The 13215-nt window shown below is 33.6% G+C and overlaps 1 protein-coding gene across 1 annotated transcript; it reads left to right on the top strand.

Moving 5' to 3' along the window:
• The first annotated feature begins 651 nt into the window (after positions 1 to 651).
• Positions 652 to 12558, top strand: LOC110095554. The gene is made up of 2 exons (XM_020821145.2): positions 652 to 1145; positions 12425 to 12558. Exon 1 carries the CDS (start codon positions 741 to 743, stop codon positions 1143 to 1145), a length of 405 nt encoding a protein of 134 aa, XP_020676804.1. The 5' UTR covers positions 652 to 740; the 3' UTR covers positions 12425 to 12558.
• Positions 12559 to 13215: the final 657 nt, after the last annotated feature.

The following is a 13215-nucleotide window of genomic DNA, read 5'->3' as shown; positions in this document are numbered from 1 at the left end:
ATTTTTTGGTTTTATTGTAGGTGGCTTTTTTAGGTTTGTCTTTGCTTCTGCTAGCCTGGTTTGATGGTGTAGGATGGTTGGCTCTATGTTCCTGTTGATGTTCAAGGCTGTCCTGGATTATCTTTTGACTGACTTTTGCTGTTTGATAGATTGGCTTTGCTCCTACTAGCTTGGATTGTTGGTGTAGGATGGTTAGCTCGATGTTCCTGTTAATGTTCAAGGCTATTCTGGATTATCTTTTGAATGGTAGACAACCTTTTCTCTTTGAGTTACCATTCACGTACCTGGATGTCGTAGGGAGATATTGAGTTGGATGTTCTCCAGCTTTAGTTTTGTCTCCATAGTTGATTGCTATGACTTTTGTCTTTTTGGCTGGAGTTATTTTTTCAAGATTATTGGTAGTTTCTTTAAGAATTGTGATTAGTTTTTATTTTTTCTATCTTTTTGTTCATTTTTTATTGTCCCTTCTATGGGACTTTTTATTTCCTTCTATTTACATTTTTTTGTAAGTTTTTTTTTTATCATTTTTCTTGCAAGTTTTATAATTCTTTTGTAATATATTTTTTAATGAAAATGGACATATTTGTTCCTAATTTTTTCAATAAAAAATATTTAAATGAAATATAGATGAAATTGTGCCAAAATTGAAGAAGATTCGACTCAAGCGGATATTGAACCTCTCAAGAGCTCGACCCTAAATCATTTGCTGGCATTTCGCAATCCCTCTCTCTTCTCTTCTAATGGCGTCCGCTGCCTCCTCCTCCTCCGCAGCAGCAAAATCGATTTTGCAGTCGTTGAAACGCTTCTTTAAAAAACCATGGGAGATTACTGGCCCATGCGCCGATCCGGAGTACAGAAACGCAGTACCGGGTGCTCTCGAGTACCGTCGCTTCTGCCCGGCAACACCTCCGGCGAAGGCCATAGTTCCCACATCTGATCCGCAAACTGTTTACGACATCAAATACTACACGCGTGATCGCCGCCGTGACCGCCCTCCCGTTCGTCGTACCGTCCTCAAGAAGGCCGATGTTGAGAGGATGATGGCCGAGAAGAAATTTGATGTCACGACCGATTTTCCTCCAGTTTATCTCACGGAGATCGTTGAGGAGGATTATAACGCCCGGGGTGGCGGATACCAGCAATAGGTGAGTTGGATCTATTGTTTTGGTCAGCGTGTGTTTTGCTGGACTAGGTTTTATGGTTTGGGGGTTGGAATGTTTCGTAATTGGCCTTTTGAATTTGATGAATTTCTGGGGGAAAACGGCTTTTTATATTTGGCTTTGTTTAACAATCTGTCATCGATCATACTTTTATCAGTTTTTGGTGTCTTCCGGTTGTGGGGTTTTTGATTGTTGCTCTCTTTTGATTGTTTTAAATTCTATAATTTAACCCATCACTTACATGAAGCAATAATTCCCCCAAGATTCCAGACTAATAGCTTACATATCCCAAAAAGATTGCTATCCATGGTAAACTTATTGTGGTTAAGGGATTTGACTAAATAAGGAATTTATGTGAAACGTTGAGTAAATACAACATGAAACATTTCAACAGATGCATTGATGAAATATATTGGCAGTGTTTAGATATATCTTGAAGGATGATTTATAATATATCTTTCAACACCTATTGCAAAGCTATAATTATTAGGTCAAAATTTTCAGTAAATAATAAAACGTTTACATAAAAAGATTATGTTGAAAGACTATTTAAAAAAACAAACTTCCAAATCTTAAATGAAGCAAATAAATAAAGTGAATATATGGCCAATTAAACAACACTATTATATGGTGAATCAATAAGAAAATAATGGACCACTTTTTAAAAATATAATCAGTAGGCCAAGCATTTAACTTTAGAAATGTGATTTCATAATATGCAAATAATCATGTTTGGTTCCATATCTTGTACATACCTAAAACTCTTAAAATTACTATTTAAAAAAATTGACCATGCTAGCTATCACCCAAGCATTGAATGATACTCTTATCTTGGATTAGTGAGGATCCCTTGTTCCATGTATTCAACCTTTGTCTTACTCTAGCAATCCGATTCATCTTGATCATTCTGCAGAGATCATGATATGAGAAGGCTTGAATAAACTTGCTTTAGCAATTATGAGTTTCTTGAACTCAAGGTTTGATTAAATGCTAGGCTTAAGTTTTGAGTCATCAATTTCTCAAGAATGTTGAAGTCCATGCTTATATTGAGGGAATGACCTTGGATGATTTTGCTTATCAAGAGAGTGATTATGAATGGTATATTCAACTTCTTTAGTAACATAGATTGGATTTAAATAGCTGGGAACTTATATCCTTGTGATGATCAAGGTGTTCATCAATGAAGTCAAAAAAAAAAAAAAAAAAAAGGGTTATTAAAAAAAAAAAAAAAAAAAAAAAAAAAAAAAGAAAAAAAAAGTAAGGGGATTATGATAATTTTGAAGGTTTCTATTCCTATGAACGTTTTTATGTTTGTGGAAAAATCTTAGCTGGTGACCATGTCGGCAAGCCAATGTACAATGCTTGTTGTAATAGAGTGCAAACTGAGTGTTGTATGAGCATTGCACATATTATATCTTATATATTGCATGATTAAATCATTCAATCAATGTTAAATATCTTATTTTTAATATTTTCTAACTTTATTGAATGTACCTGTTGGAAGAGAGAATATTTGTCTATTATTGGTTGAGACTAGGTTCTTATATATAGCATACAATACACCTATAAATGGAAGAAATCTAAAGATGGAATAGCCTCAATGAGGAAGATATAAAGCATAATAATACTACATTACTCAACCTATTAATTTCCAAAGATAAGAATTTTCAATCTAGTTATTTTCTTATGAGAAAAGGACCAAAATAGTCCTTGACTTTTTAAGAAGAATCAAAATAATCCACAACTATATTAAAGGATTATTTTGATCTCTTAATTCTTTAAAAAATATTAAAATAATCTCACCATCCAAACTAATGGATGTTGGACTTAATGGTGTTAAAATTAGGTGTACTTTTGAAATTTTTTAATTAAGTTATTTGTTAGCTATAATTCTAAAGTAATTATAATTTTTCAAAAAAAAATTTAGCTAAAATACGAACAAGTAGAAGTTGACATAAGAAAAAATAAAAGAATTCAGGTGAATTACCTTGCCCTCTATTTATTAGACATAATGTTTATACCATTAAGAGAAACTTTAAGAAGATTGCATAAATGTAAAAATGCTCCAAATACTTACTTAAACTTTATTAGATGGTTTGATAATTTAGGTGTAGCAGATCATTTTGCAATGTTTGTAACTAAGCATTTGTGTAATCGAAGGAAATATAGTTGAAAATTTTAACTGAATTACCAAGAAATGTTGGTGTTATTTTTCAATGGCTCTGTTAAATAATTTTGCTGGGCTAATGACTAGATTAGAGAAATGTAAAAAATTTAAGTTGAAACAGTGATTAATTTCTCATGAAGGTTTGTGCAAACTGAGCCTTTTTTTCTTGAATTGTACTATCATTTCAAGCAACTCTCAAATACAAAAAATGTAGGGTTAGTTTAAAGCCCAGGTAGTTTTTACTTGTTTTGTTTTTTCTAATAATTATAATCTTATTTATTATATTTTTTAAGTTTTTTAATTTTCTGAAAAATTGCTAGATTTTGTAAGGCCTTGAAAGGCTCATACAAAGAGATGTTATTGGTTTTAGAATCCAATGAAGTTTTTAATGTAATAGACATTGGAAAATAAGAGGTCAGCTTATGCGATTGTTAGGCCGGTCCAGGTTTTAGAATCCAATGAACATTCCATTGAATAAAAGTTCATTAGATTTAAAAGTTCTTCATAATAATACATTAAATAAAGCTAAAAATTCATCCATTTTATTGAATATATAATAAGACAACATAATGAAATACTCTTTTGTTGTTACAGAACATAATATTTATGCAAATCTTTCCATTTTTTCTCATTACATTCAAAAGTTGAAATAAATATTAAATGTGGAGCTCTATGTACTGTTATTGTCCACACCATACATACAATTTTTAAGATCTGAAGCATGAATATTTTAGTCAATTAACTCTTTTTTCTCTCAGAGGTACCCCTACAAAAGGAAGAAACTTTAGTTAAATTCACAATAGAAAATATAAAGTAAACCTTGGAAGTAAAAATTTTAATTTATTTGTCAAAAGTTTTATGTAAGAGTTCACAAAATTGATGTGCGCTGTGTTTGCCTCTCCAACTGAACCGAGCACAAGTTTTAGAAGTATCATTTTAAAATCAAAATAGTTAACTAAGTAAGCGAAACTGATGGAATTACATGACCTAGCATTTTAGCCAATGGTTGTATAACTTTTTGACCTATCTCTGTTTCTCTGCAATATGCATCATCTTTTCACAAGTGATGCTATTGTGTCCACTCTGTCTGCATCTAGTACAATGAAGCTTCACATTGACTCTACATAATTTTTTTATTTTAAATGTAATAGTTGTTCATTGATAGCTCTTTTTACATCTTTAGTGGCCTATCCCTCTTCGGTTTATTGTCTATTGGTGGCAATATTAGAATCCTATCGCTCTTTGGCCTCTCATCAGCCCAATTTAAAGGCTTAATGTTACACTCATAACTTCTCATGTAATTTTTCATTATGTAGTAACAATGAATATAACACTCACAATCACCTATAATCCCAACTCCTAGAACTACATAGTAACGATGAATTATATCATAGACATGTTCACACGATATTCCACTTAACTCCCAATTCCTAGAACTACATGTTTTTAAGTTCAAGTCAACTTTGTAATGAACTCCATGCATTGTACTTATTTTATAATTGCCATGATCAGATCTATACCTAATATAAGAATTTGCTTCTTGCATATTCTTTCTGACAATTTCCATAATTTTAGGACATACCTTTGCATTTCATTTCATTACCTTCTCCTTATTCTCCAACATTAGGGCTATCAAAATCAGATTTCGGGTCCAACCTGAAATTGAACCGACACCATTTGATCTAGCCTGAACCCGGCCCATTTTTAAAAATGGGTTAGATTTTAAGACCCGAACTCGACCCGCCTCGGGTCCGGATCAACCCGACACGACTCGGTTTACTCCGCCTCACGTGGTTTCTAGAGGAGATCTGTCGGTTTGCAAAGCTAATGTTGACAAAGGAGGCGTTGCAGCTGCAATTGAGTTTCCGATCTGTAATGTCGAAAGGAAATACTTAAAACTGCTTAGCGAATAAAAATAGTCGCTAAGAAAATTTTTAAAGCCTCCTCCGTAGAAAGGAAATACTTAAAATTGCTTGGCGAATAAAAATAATAGCAAATTCCGTTTTATCAATACACTGTTATTTTATAGTAGTTTTAAGTTTTCTAGGCTGTTATTTTGTAGCCCTAGAAATTTTTAAATCCTCCTCCGTCGAAATCAATGGCAAATTCTGTTTTTAAAAATTGCTTGGCAACTATTGGGGGTAATTACCTTAGCGATGTAGGAGATGTCGATCTTCTTGAGTTAAAGAGGTTGAACTTCAATTAATCTATGTTGGCGAAGTCAGAGTTTGAATGAAAAACTCATAAGAGAATTGAACATAAGAACAACCCAGCTCTTCCCACCTCTTCGGTGCATGAAGAAATTTGTCAAAAATCTCAGAGGTAGGCTTTAATCTTTATAACCAATATATGAACTGCTACATTAGGGGGTAAGTTGGGCATTTCAGTGTATGTTTAGGCAATACAGTTCCTGAATTCATAGAGTTCTTTTATTTTTTTCTATTTGCTTATCAGGTAAAAGGGAACTATTGAAGGTTGGGCGAGGATTCTCTTCAGTCCCTAAGTTGACTTCCTTTAGCTCGTATATAGTGGCCGCTTTTCCACCATCTTCAAGTTATTCAGGTGCAGGTTTGACCTCTATGGGCTGATCATCATAAGTGTCAATTCATAGATCTCCCCATTGCCACTATCATCAGATTTGATTTCCCCGCATGTGATTGCTCAGCAAATCTCCTTTTGGGGGTATTTCTGCACGATGAATCTGATGCCTCTTCTTGCAAGAATATCCTTTCTCCGTAACGAGTGAGAATTTTTTCGATACCAGAGGCTCAGACAGAAACAAAATTATTGTTTGAAGGTATAAATGCTAGCTTGCTTTTGCAATGTTCTTTAGATATTTTCGTTATTATACCTAGTCATCCTTGTAGGTGTTAACTCTCCAGAATTAACAAGCCTATGAAACCAGTCACAATTTGCTTCTTTTTCGCGCTCTCCACTTTTATAGAATAAGCTCCATGGCACATCCCTTAGGAGGCACATAAAATGTTATGAGCTCTTCGACATTATACATCTCTCGTGAAATAATATCCTTGAACTGTTGTAGGGGAACGTGCGTGACTACAAATACGTTGTCTAAGATTGGCAGGCTACATATTCTTCTTAAGAATACACATATCTTGTTCATGTAGGTAGACTCGTCATCGTAATCAAAATCTGAATATTCTCTCCTTTTTTCTGTTGGCCATTGACTGGCATTCTTTTTGAGATTTAGCATGGGTGACATCATCTTCATTTGTGTCATTCCCTAGGTGAGGTACCCGTTTTCTTTCTTCAAGGGTGGCGACTATTTTGGGAAAAATCGGCATGGTTTTCTTTCTCTCCACTTGCTTCTCACCTTCCTGTCCAGGCCGCTTTGCAGCCTTTGAATTTGATGCTTTGACCTCGAGAGCTCGACAGCCTCGACTTCTTTAGAATGAAGTATTTGACATCTTTATAGATTGTTGCTTCATGGACGGCAAATGATTGGATGTCCTTAGATATCCTGAATTCTTCTCCATCCATGAGGTACTGTATGCACTAACATAGTGTTGACGGGACAATGCTGAACTCATGCAGCCATGGGCGACCCAGAAGTGCCTTGAATGAGTTGTTCGCGTCAATCATATGAAATTTGGCTTTTGTATGAAGTTTACCAAATGCGAGGGACAGCATAAATGATCCCAGGGTCTTCTGCCCTTTCTCGTTGAAGCCATGCAGCATCAACTTATCTGGCCCGAGGTGTTCCATGTCGAGGCATAGCGATCTTAGTGCTTTCAAGCTTATAGGATTTATAGAGGACTCAGGATTGATCAGAATTTGGTTGATTATCATTCCATCGCTCTCTGCAGTAACATACAGAGGGCGGTTATGATCCGCCGTTTCGAGCATCATGCGTCTCAGTGAAGGTGATGAACGGCTTGTAAGACATCTGTCATGTTACAATGCCTTATATCCTTCTGGATATTTTAGAGCCTGAATCAAAATCTTGTTGGTGATGTATTGAATTGAATAATTGAATCAATAAAACTTTGGTATAAGCTAGGTATTTATGAACTTCTAAATCACCTTGATAAACATGATAAATCTGCATAATAATATAAGTTAATCCTTTATCATTTGCATATGATTTCTTTTCAAATAAGAAAATATCTTTATCTTGATAAACACCTCATTTTATTGGATAAATATTTTGAATTATTAATATTCTCTTTCGTTTTGAGTGGTATTTTGGGGGCTAAATTGAAGGCTTCTTGAATTCCTCCTCCCTTTGAATGTAGCCCTTAATGTGGTTCCATGCAACCATTTGAAGTTTGATCATGACCTTGAGTTTGCTTTGAGTATGCTTTAGACTTGAGTTTGGGATTGAATTTTAACTTCGGTGATTGATTTTCAAATCTCATGATATCATTTGTTGTAGCTTCCTTATCCCTCCAGGTATTTTGGTCAACTTTTTGAGTCCCTTGTTTGCTCATTATTGTTGAGAGCTTCAAGTGATCTTAGTTGTAGTTTAGCTATTTTTATTTTTACCATCTTAATTTTGCCAGACATCCATATTTTACTTTTTTTTCTCATTTCTGACTAAAAGTTTTTCTTATCCTTTTGTTTTAGTAATGGACGTTCTTATTAGACATTTTCAAGAGCATGTACCTTGGTGTATGATTTTTACTGATGATATTCTTCTTCTTGATTAGATTAGAGAGAGAGAGAGAGAGAGAGAGAGTTGATGAAAAACTTGAATTATGGAGGTCAACCTTAGAGTCTAAAAGTTTTTGTTTCTGTAAATTTTTCAAAACCAAATACATGGAGTATAATTTTAATAGTAATAGATCTAATTGTGGGGTGTCATGGGGTGATCAAGTCATTAAAAAGAGTGTCTCTTAGATATGTCTGGTCTATTGTTCAAAGTGATGGAGAAATAGATGATGATATAATTAGTAAAATTCATGTTGGATGGTTAAAGTGAAAGAGTGAAAGAGTGCATCGGGCCTATTGTGATAGAAAAGTACCCCTCAAACTTAAGGAAAAATTTTATAAGATGGTGATGAAACTTGCAATGCTTTATGGCGCAGAATGTTGGCCATTAAAAGAGAAGCATAAAGTTAAGTGTTATAGAGACGAGGATGCTTAGGTGGATGAATGGATTTACACTTAGAGATAGAATGTAGAATGAGTATATATGTGGAAAGGTTGGAATAGCTTCAATGACAGATAATATTAAAGAGAGTCACTTTAGATGGTTTGTTTACATAAAATATCAGCTTTCTAATGACCTTGTTAGGAGAGTAGATCTATTAGTTCCAGCCTATGTTAGAAAAGATAGAGGTAGACTTAAAAAGACTTGATTATAAAGAATTATAAATGACGTTTTTTATTATATTTAAATAAAAAATTGACCCTTAACATGATGCAATATAGAAAAAAATTCGTATAATTGACTCTACATAGTGAGATAAATGGCTTGTTGTTGCTGCTGCTGTTGTTGGACACTTTGATTACCTGGTTGTTTGTGCCTTCTTTGTTACTGAACACTTCAATTCATATAAAGGGCTGGCCCTGGCCCTGGCCCTGTATGTCATTTCATGAAATTTCTCTTCAGCCCCTACTATTAACTCTTATCATAACCTGCTCTGGCGACTTCTTTGTTTCTGGCCCTGTATCCTTCTTACCATTACAACTTTAACATTACTCGATATATACGTAATGTTTATATATTTATTTATTTTTTATTTTCATGATCTTACTAGAATTTAACTCCCTTTGGATTTCTATGAACATTCTTAATCAAGGATCCATCGTTTCATTTGGTTACTATACTCCTCACTACATACTTGCTTCTTGAAATAAAACGGGATTTATCATACTAATTTCTATTGAGAAAAAGGTCAAATATTACCTAAATTATTGTTTTTTTTTTCTTTTTTAGTTATAGACTATCTAATGTGTCTAGTTTAAGCTCTTGTCTTCTGAAATCTGATCTAAAATCAAACAACAGAAATACTTCTTTGTATCATATTTGAAGAGTTAAAAGATTAAATTGAATATATTAGATAGAGATATTAAAATGTCCCTTAAGAGTTGAAGATTATTTTGAAATTGTTCTCAATTTCTAATATAGTTTGGTTTCTATTCGCTGTAAACCCGTTATGATCGATTGTCTGAGTGGCCTTTCTGACATCCGATAAATTTCCGTCAACATTCTCACTGCTGCCGGGATTTAAGTGAATATGAATTAACCGTTCTTTGTTCTATTTTGGTTCTGTATGTAAATGATAATTACATATTTCACCGTTGATTCTTTAGGAGTATTGTGGCTAGCTATAGAATGTCTATTGTTGATTGATATTAATCTAGAAATTTTGCATTCAAAATTTGTAATCATGTTCATCTAGAATTGGGAGGTGTTATGATCTAGTTCCATTTGCTACTCAGCAAAATTATAATAGGTACATGAAATTGTTTTTCGTTTCATTTGGGATGATTTTTTTACTATTTTGTAAGCTATTTTTTAGTTAAAAAATATCTTGAAAGCATGAAAAAATAGTGATCTAAAGCTGTCCCAAACGAAACCTTAATATTTGTATGATGGGGGTATTTTGATGGACTCACTGATTTGATTAATAGAGAATTAGGAAATTTACTAATCAAGAGAGAGTTGTTTAGGAAGGTTCTTAATCAAAGGTGAATTGTTTAAAAATGTTTTAATTATAATTGGAAAGGAATTATTTAGGCAAGAGATCTAATTTGAATTCAAAATCTAAGAGGGAATTATTTAAGGACGAGGAGGAATTAAGGGGGATTATTTAGGAAAGGTTTAATTATAATTGGGAGGAAATTAATTAGGAAAATAAAACTAATTTGAATTCAAACTTCAGAGGGAATTATTTAGGAAAAGGGGGCTAATTTGGAAGGGAATTATGGGAGTCTATTTAAGGCTAACAATAGGATGCTTTTAGGATTGTATTTTTAGTTTGTTGAAATTAGAATTTCTTAGATTGTGAGTTCTCTAGCCGCTAGCTAGGGATTTGGGAGAGCCGGATCTTCCTCTTCAATTGTATCTCGTTGTTTTCTTTCATATATCTTAAAATAAAAAGACTTTTGGTGTGTTCTTCCTAATTTCTTATTATCATTCTCTGATTTTGAGGAAATTGTATCCACTTCCTGTTAAATTGGTGTCAGAGCACGATCCGGGTACCTATAGCGAGAAAAATGTAGAAATGTTGGAAGGGGAGATCAGACAATTGAAATTTGATTTTATAAAGATTTCATATTTCAAAAAGCAATTTTTAGCCATCCATGAGAAAATCGATGGAAAGTTTGCCATCATAGAGGAGATGATTAGGAAGTTGCTTGAGTTCCAAACCAAAATGGTGTCGTCGAAGGAGAGGAAAGCCATCGCCAACAAAGTGGGGAAAACTCTAATTCGATAAGGAGGGGAAAATCAGGAGGTGAAAATATTAGGGGAAGAAGAGGAGATGCTACATTTGGAGCCACTTCCATGGAGACTAGGATTTTTGGTATAGGTGCAAAGTTTGGAAGGAGAATAGGATGGGGGGAAGATAGAAGCACCAGACATGGTTCAGTCACCCCTACATCAGTATCGAGGGGTGTTCTAGCCAGTTCAGGAGTTGCCTCCTCCGTGGGAATGTGAGCATGCTATCATCTTGAGGAAGGAGTCTCACTTATTAGTTTTCATCTGTATCGTCATCCCCAAATCCAAAATGAAGAGATTGAGAGTTTAATTAAGGAGATGCTCGAGGCAGGGGTCGTTCGACCTAGTGTCAGTCCATTTTTCAGTCCAATGCTATTATTCAAGTACTTTAGTAGCATTTTACTTCATTCCACCTTGAGGACAAGGTGTGACTTTGGGAGAGGAGTATTCCTGGACCGGCCGATTTGATTGATAGAGAATTAGAAAATTTCCTAATCATGATAGAGCGGTTTAGGAAGGATCTTAATCAAATGAGAATTTTTTAGGAATGTTTTAATTATAATTGTGAAGGAATTATTTATGATAAGAGATTTAATTTGAATTTAAAATCTAAGAGAATTTTTTAGGGAAGAGGAGGAATTAAGAGGGATTATTTAGAAAAGTTTTAATTATAATTGAGAGAGAATTAATTAGGGAAATAAATCTAAATTGAATTCAAACTTGAGAGGGAATTATTTAAGAAAAGGGGGCTAATTTGAGAGGGAATTATGGGAGCCTATTTAAGTCTAACAATAGGATGGTTTTAGGATTATATTTTGAGTTTGTTGAAATTAGAATTTCTTAGGTTGTGAGTGATCTAGCCGCCTGCTAAAGATTTGGGAGAACTGGATCTTCCTATCTAATTGTATCTTGTTGTTTTCTTTCATATATCTTGCAATAAAAAGACTTTTGGTGCGTTCTTTCTAATTTCTTATTATTATTCGTTGGTTTCGAGGAAATTGTATCTACTTCCTATCATATTTCTTCCATAGTTTTTCAAAGCTAGCATTGCAGTATCATTATTGATATGTATTATTTATATCTTTAACTGATATCTGTATTAGGGTTGTAAAAACTCCTGAAATCTATAATGTTCGCAACATGACAGCCATCAATTGATTGAAATTTATAAAATTATTGGTATCTCTCGGGTGTTTGTTTTATTTATTCTTAAAAGTTGAATTATGTCTCATCTAATTTCTCTCTCTCTCTCTCAGCTGTGAAACCTAATTTTTGCGTACAGTGAACTTAAGTTATGTCTGAAACGACTTTTTACTGCTTGTTAAAGTAGTTTTCTAGTAAAAAATTAAAAGCAGTAAGAAAGTCACCCCGAACGAAGCCTTAGTTTAGGATCAATCTTCATGGTAGTTTTGGAGCGGAGCTCCTAGATGATATCTAACATTTGCTTGTTATTTTTGCAATCAGAACTATAGTAAAATATGCGATGATGATGATGCAAGTACACTCATCCATCAATTGGATGAGTTCTTACTAAATTCTTGGTGTAATATGTGTTTGCCTTTTTTTTTTCCTCTTGACAACTCACTCACAAAGACGTGCAGGAAGCTCTTTCATGCTGAACCAGCTTTTTATAACATGCTGAACCAGCTTTTTATAAGGAAGAAACTCATTAAAATTCCATGTTCACAGGTTCTGAAGAAGCACAGTTTCCTGCAACTTCTAGAATTTCTGCTTGTGCTGGCTGAATCATGTGAGCAGCACCCATGATTTGTTAGTATTCTACACCTTCACCTTTCTGATGAACAAATAAAGTTTGTATCATATACTTCAAATATTCAATCGATCAAACTTGACCGTTAGTAAATGGCTATGGGTGGAAGTATTTTTGTCTATGACTGGTCCAGTTTTAATCAAACATGAGCAGGTTCTACCCTATTAAATAAAATATTTTGTTTGCTTTAGTCGGTTCTTCAAGCTGATTTGTACAGAAAAACAATCAGGTGATAATCATTTGATTGTTTTAATGATAGGAAGATATAACTAGCTATAGCGATATTTAGTTCTTTAGAAAAGGCTAATGATTGATTGCTTCAAATGAAGCTAAGGTTATGTTTGGTACAGCTTTTTTATTGCTCCTTAAAATTTTTTAATATAAAAATTTAAATTTATGTATTAAAAAACTGCTTTAAAAATCAGTAATAAAACTGTCTCAAACGAAGCTTAAATCAGCCACAACAATGATGGCTTGCTTATGCTTTACTAATTCATGAAAAATAACTTCTTTTTAAATTAAAATCGCCAGACAGAAAAGATTCAGGAACATATATATTTTTTTCTTCCATTGGGATTCATTTTCAAAATGTGGTTCCGAAACTTTTTTATAAATATGCCATTTAATGATTTAAATATGGCAAAACTTCCAAAGGATGTTTTTCTTGTAATTGCATTATCACTCTTTCATCAGCTTTACCACCAACCAA

Source organism: Dendrobium catenatum, unplaced genomic scaffold (assembly GCF_001605985.2).
Source record: "Dendrobium catenatum unplaced genomic scaffold, ASM160598v2 fragScaff_scaffold_1125, whole genome shotgun sequence".
In the NCBI taxonomy this organism is placed as follows: Eukaryota; Viridiplantae; Streptophyta; class Magnoliopsida; order Asparagales; family Orchidaceae; genus Dendrobium; species Dendrobium catenatum.
This window is presented reverse-complemented; position numbering and strand designations above follow the sequence as displayed.

What these genes read in the sequence shown, in the direction of transcription:
- LOC110095554 (XM_020821145.2), top strand. Translation starts at nt 741, where the DNA reads ATGGCGTCCGCTGCCTCCTCCTCCTCCGCAGCAGCAAAATCGATTTTG.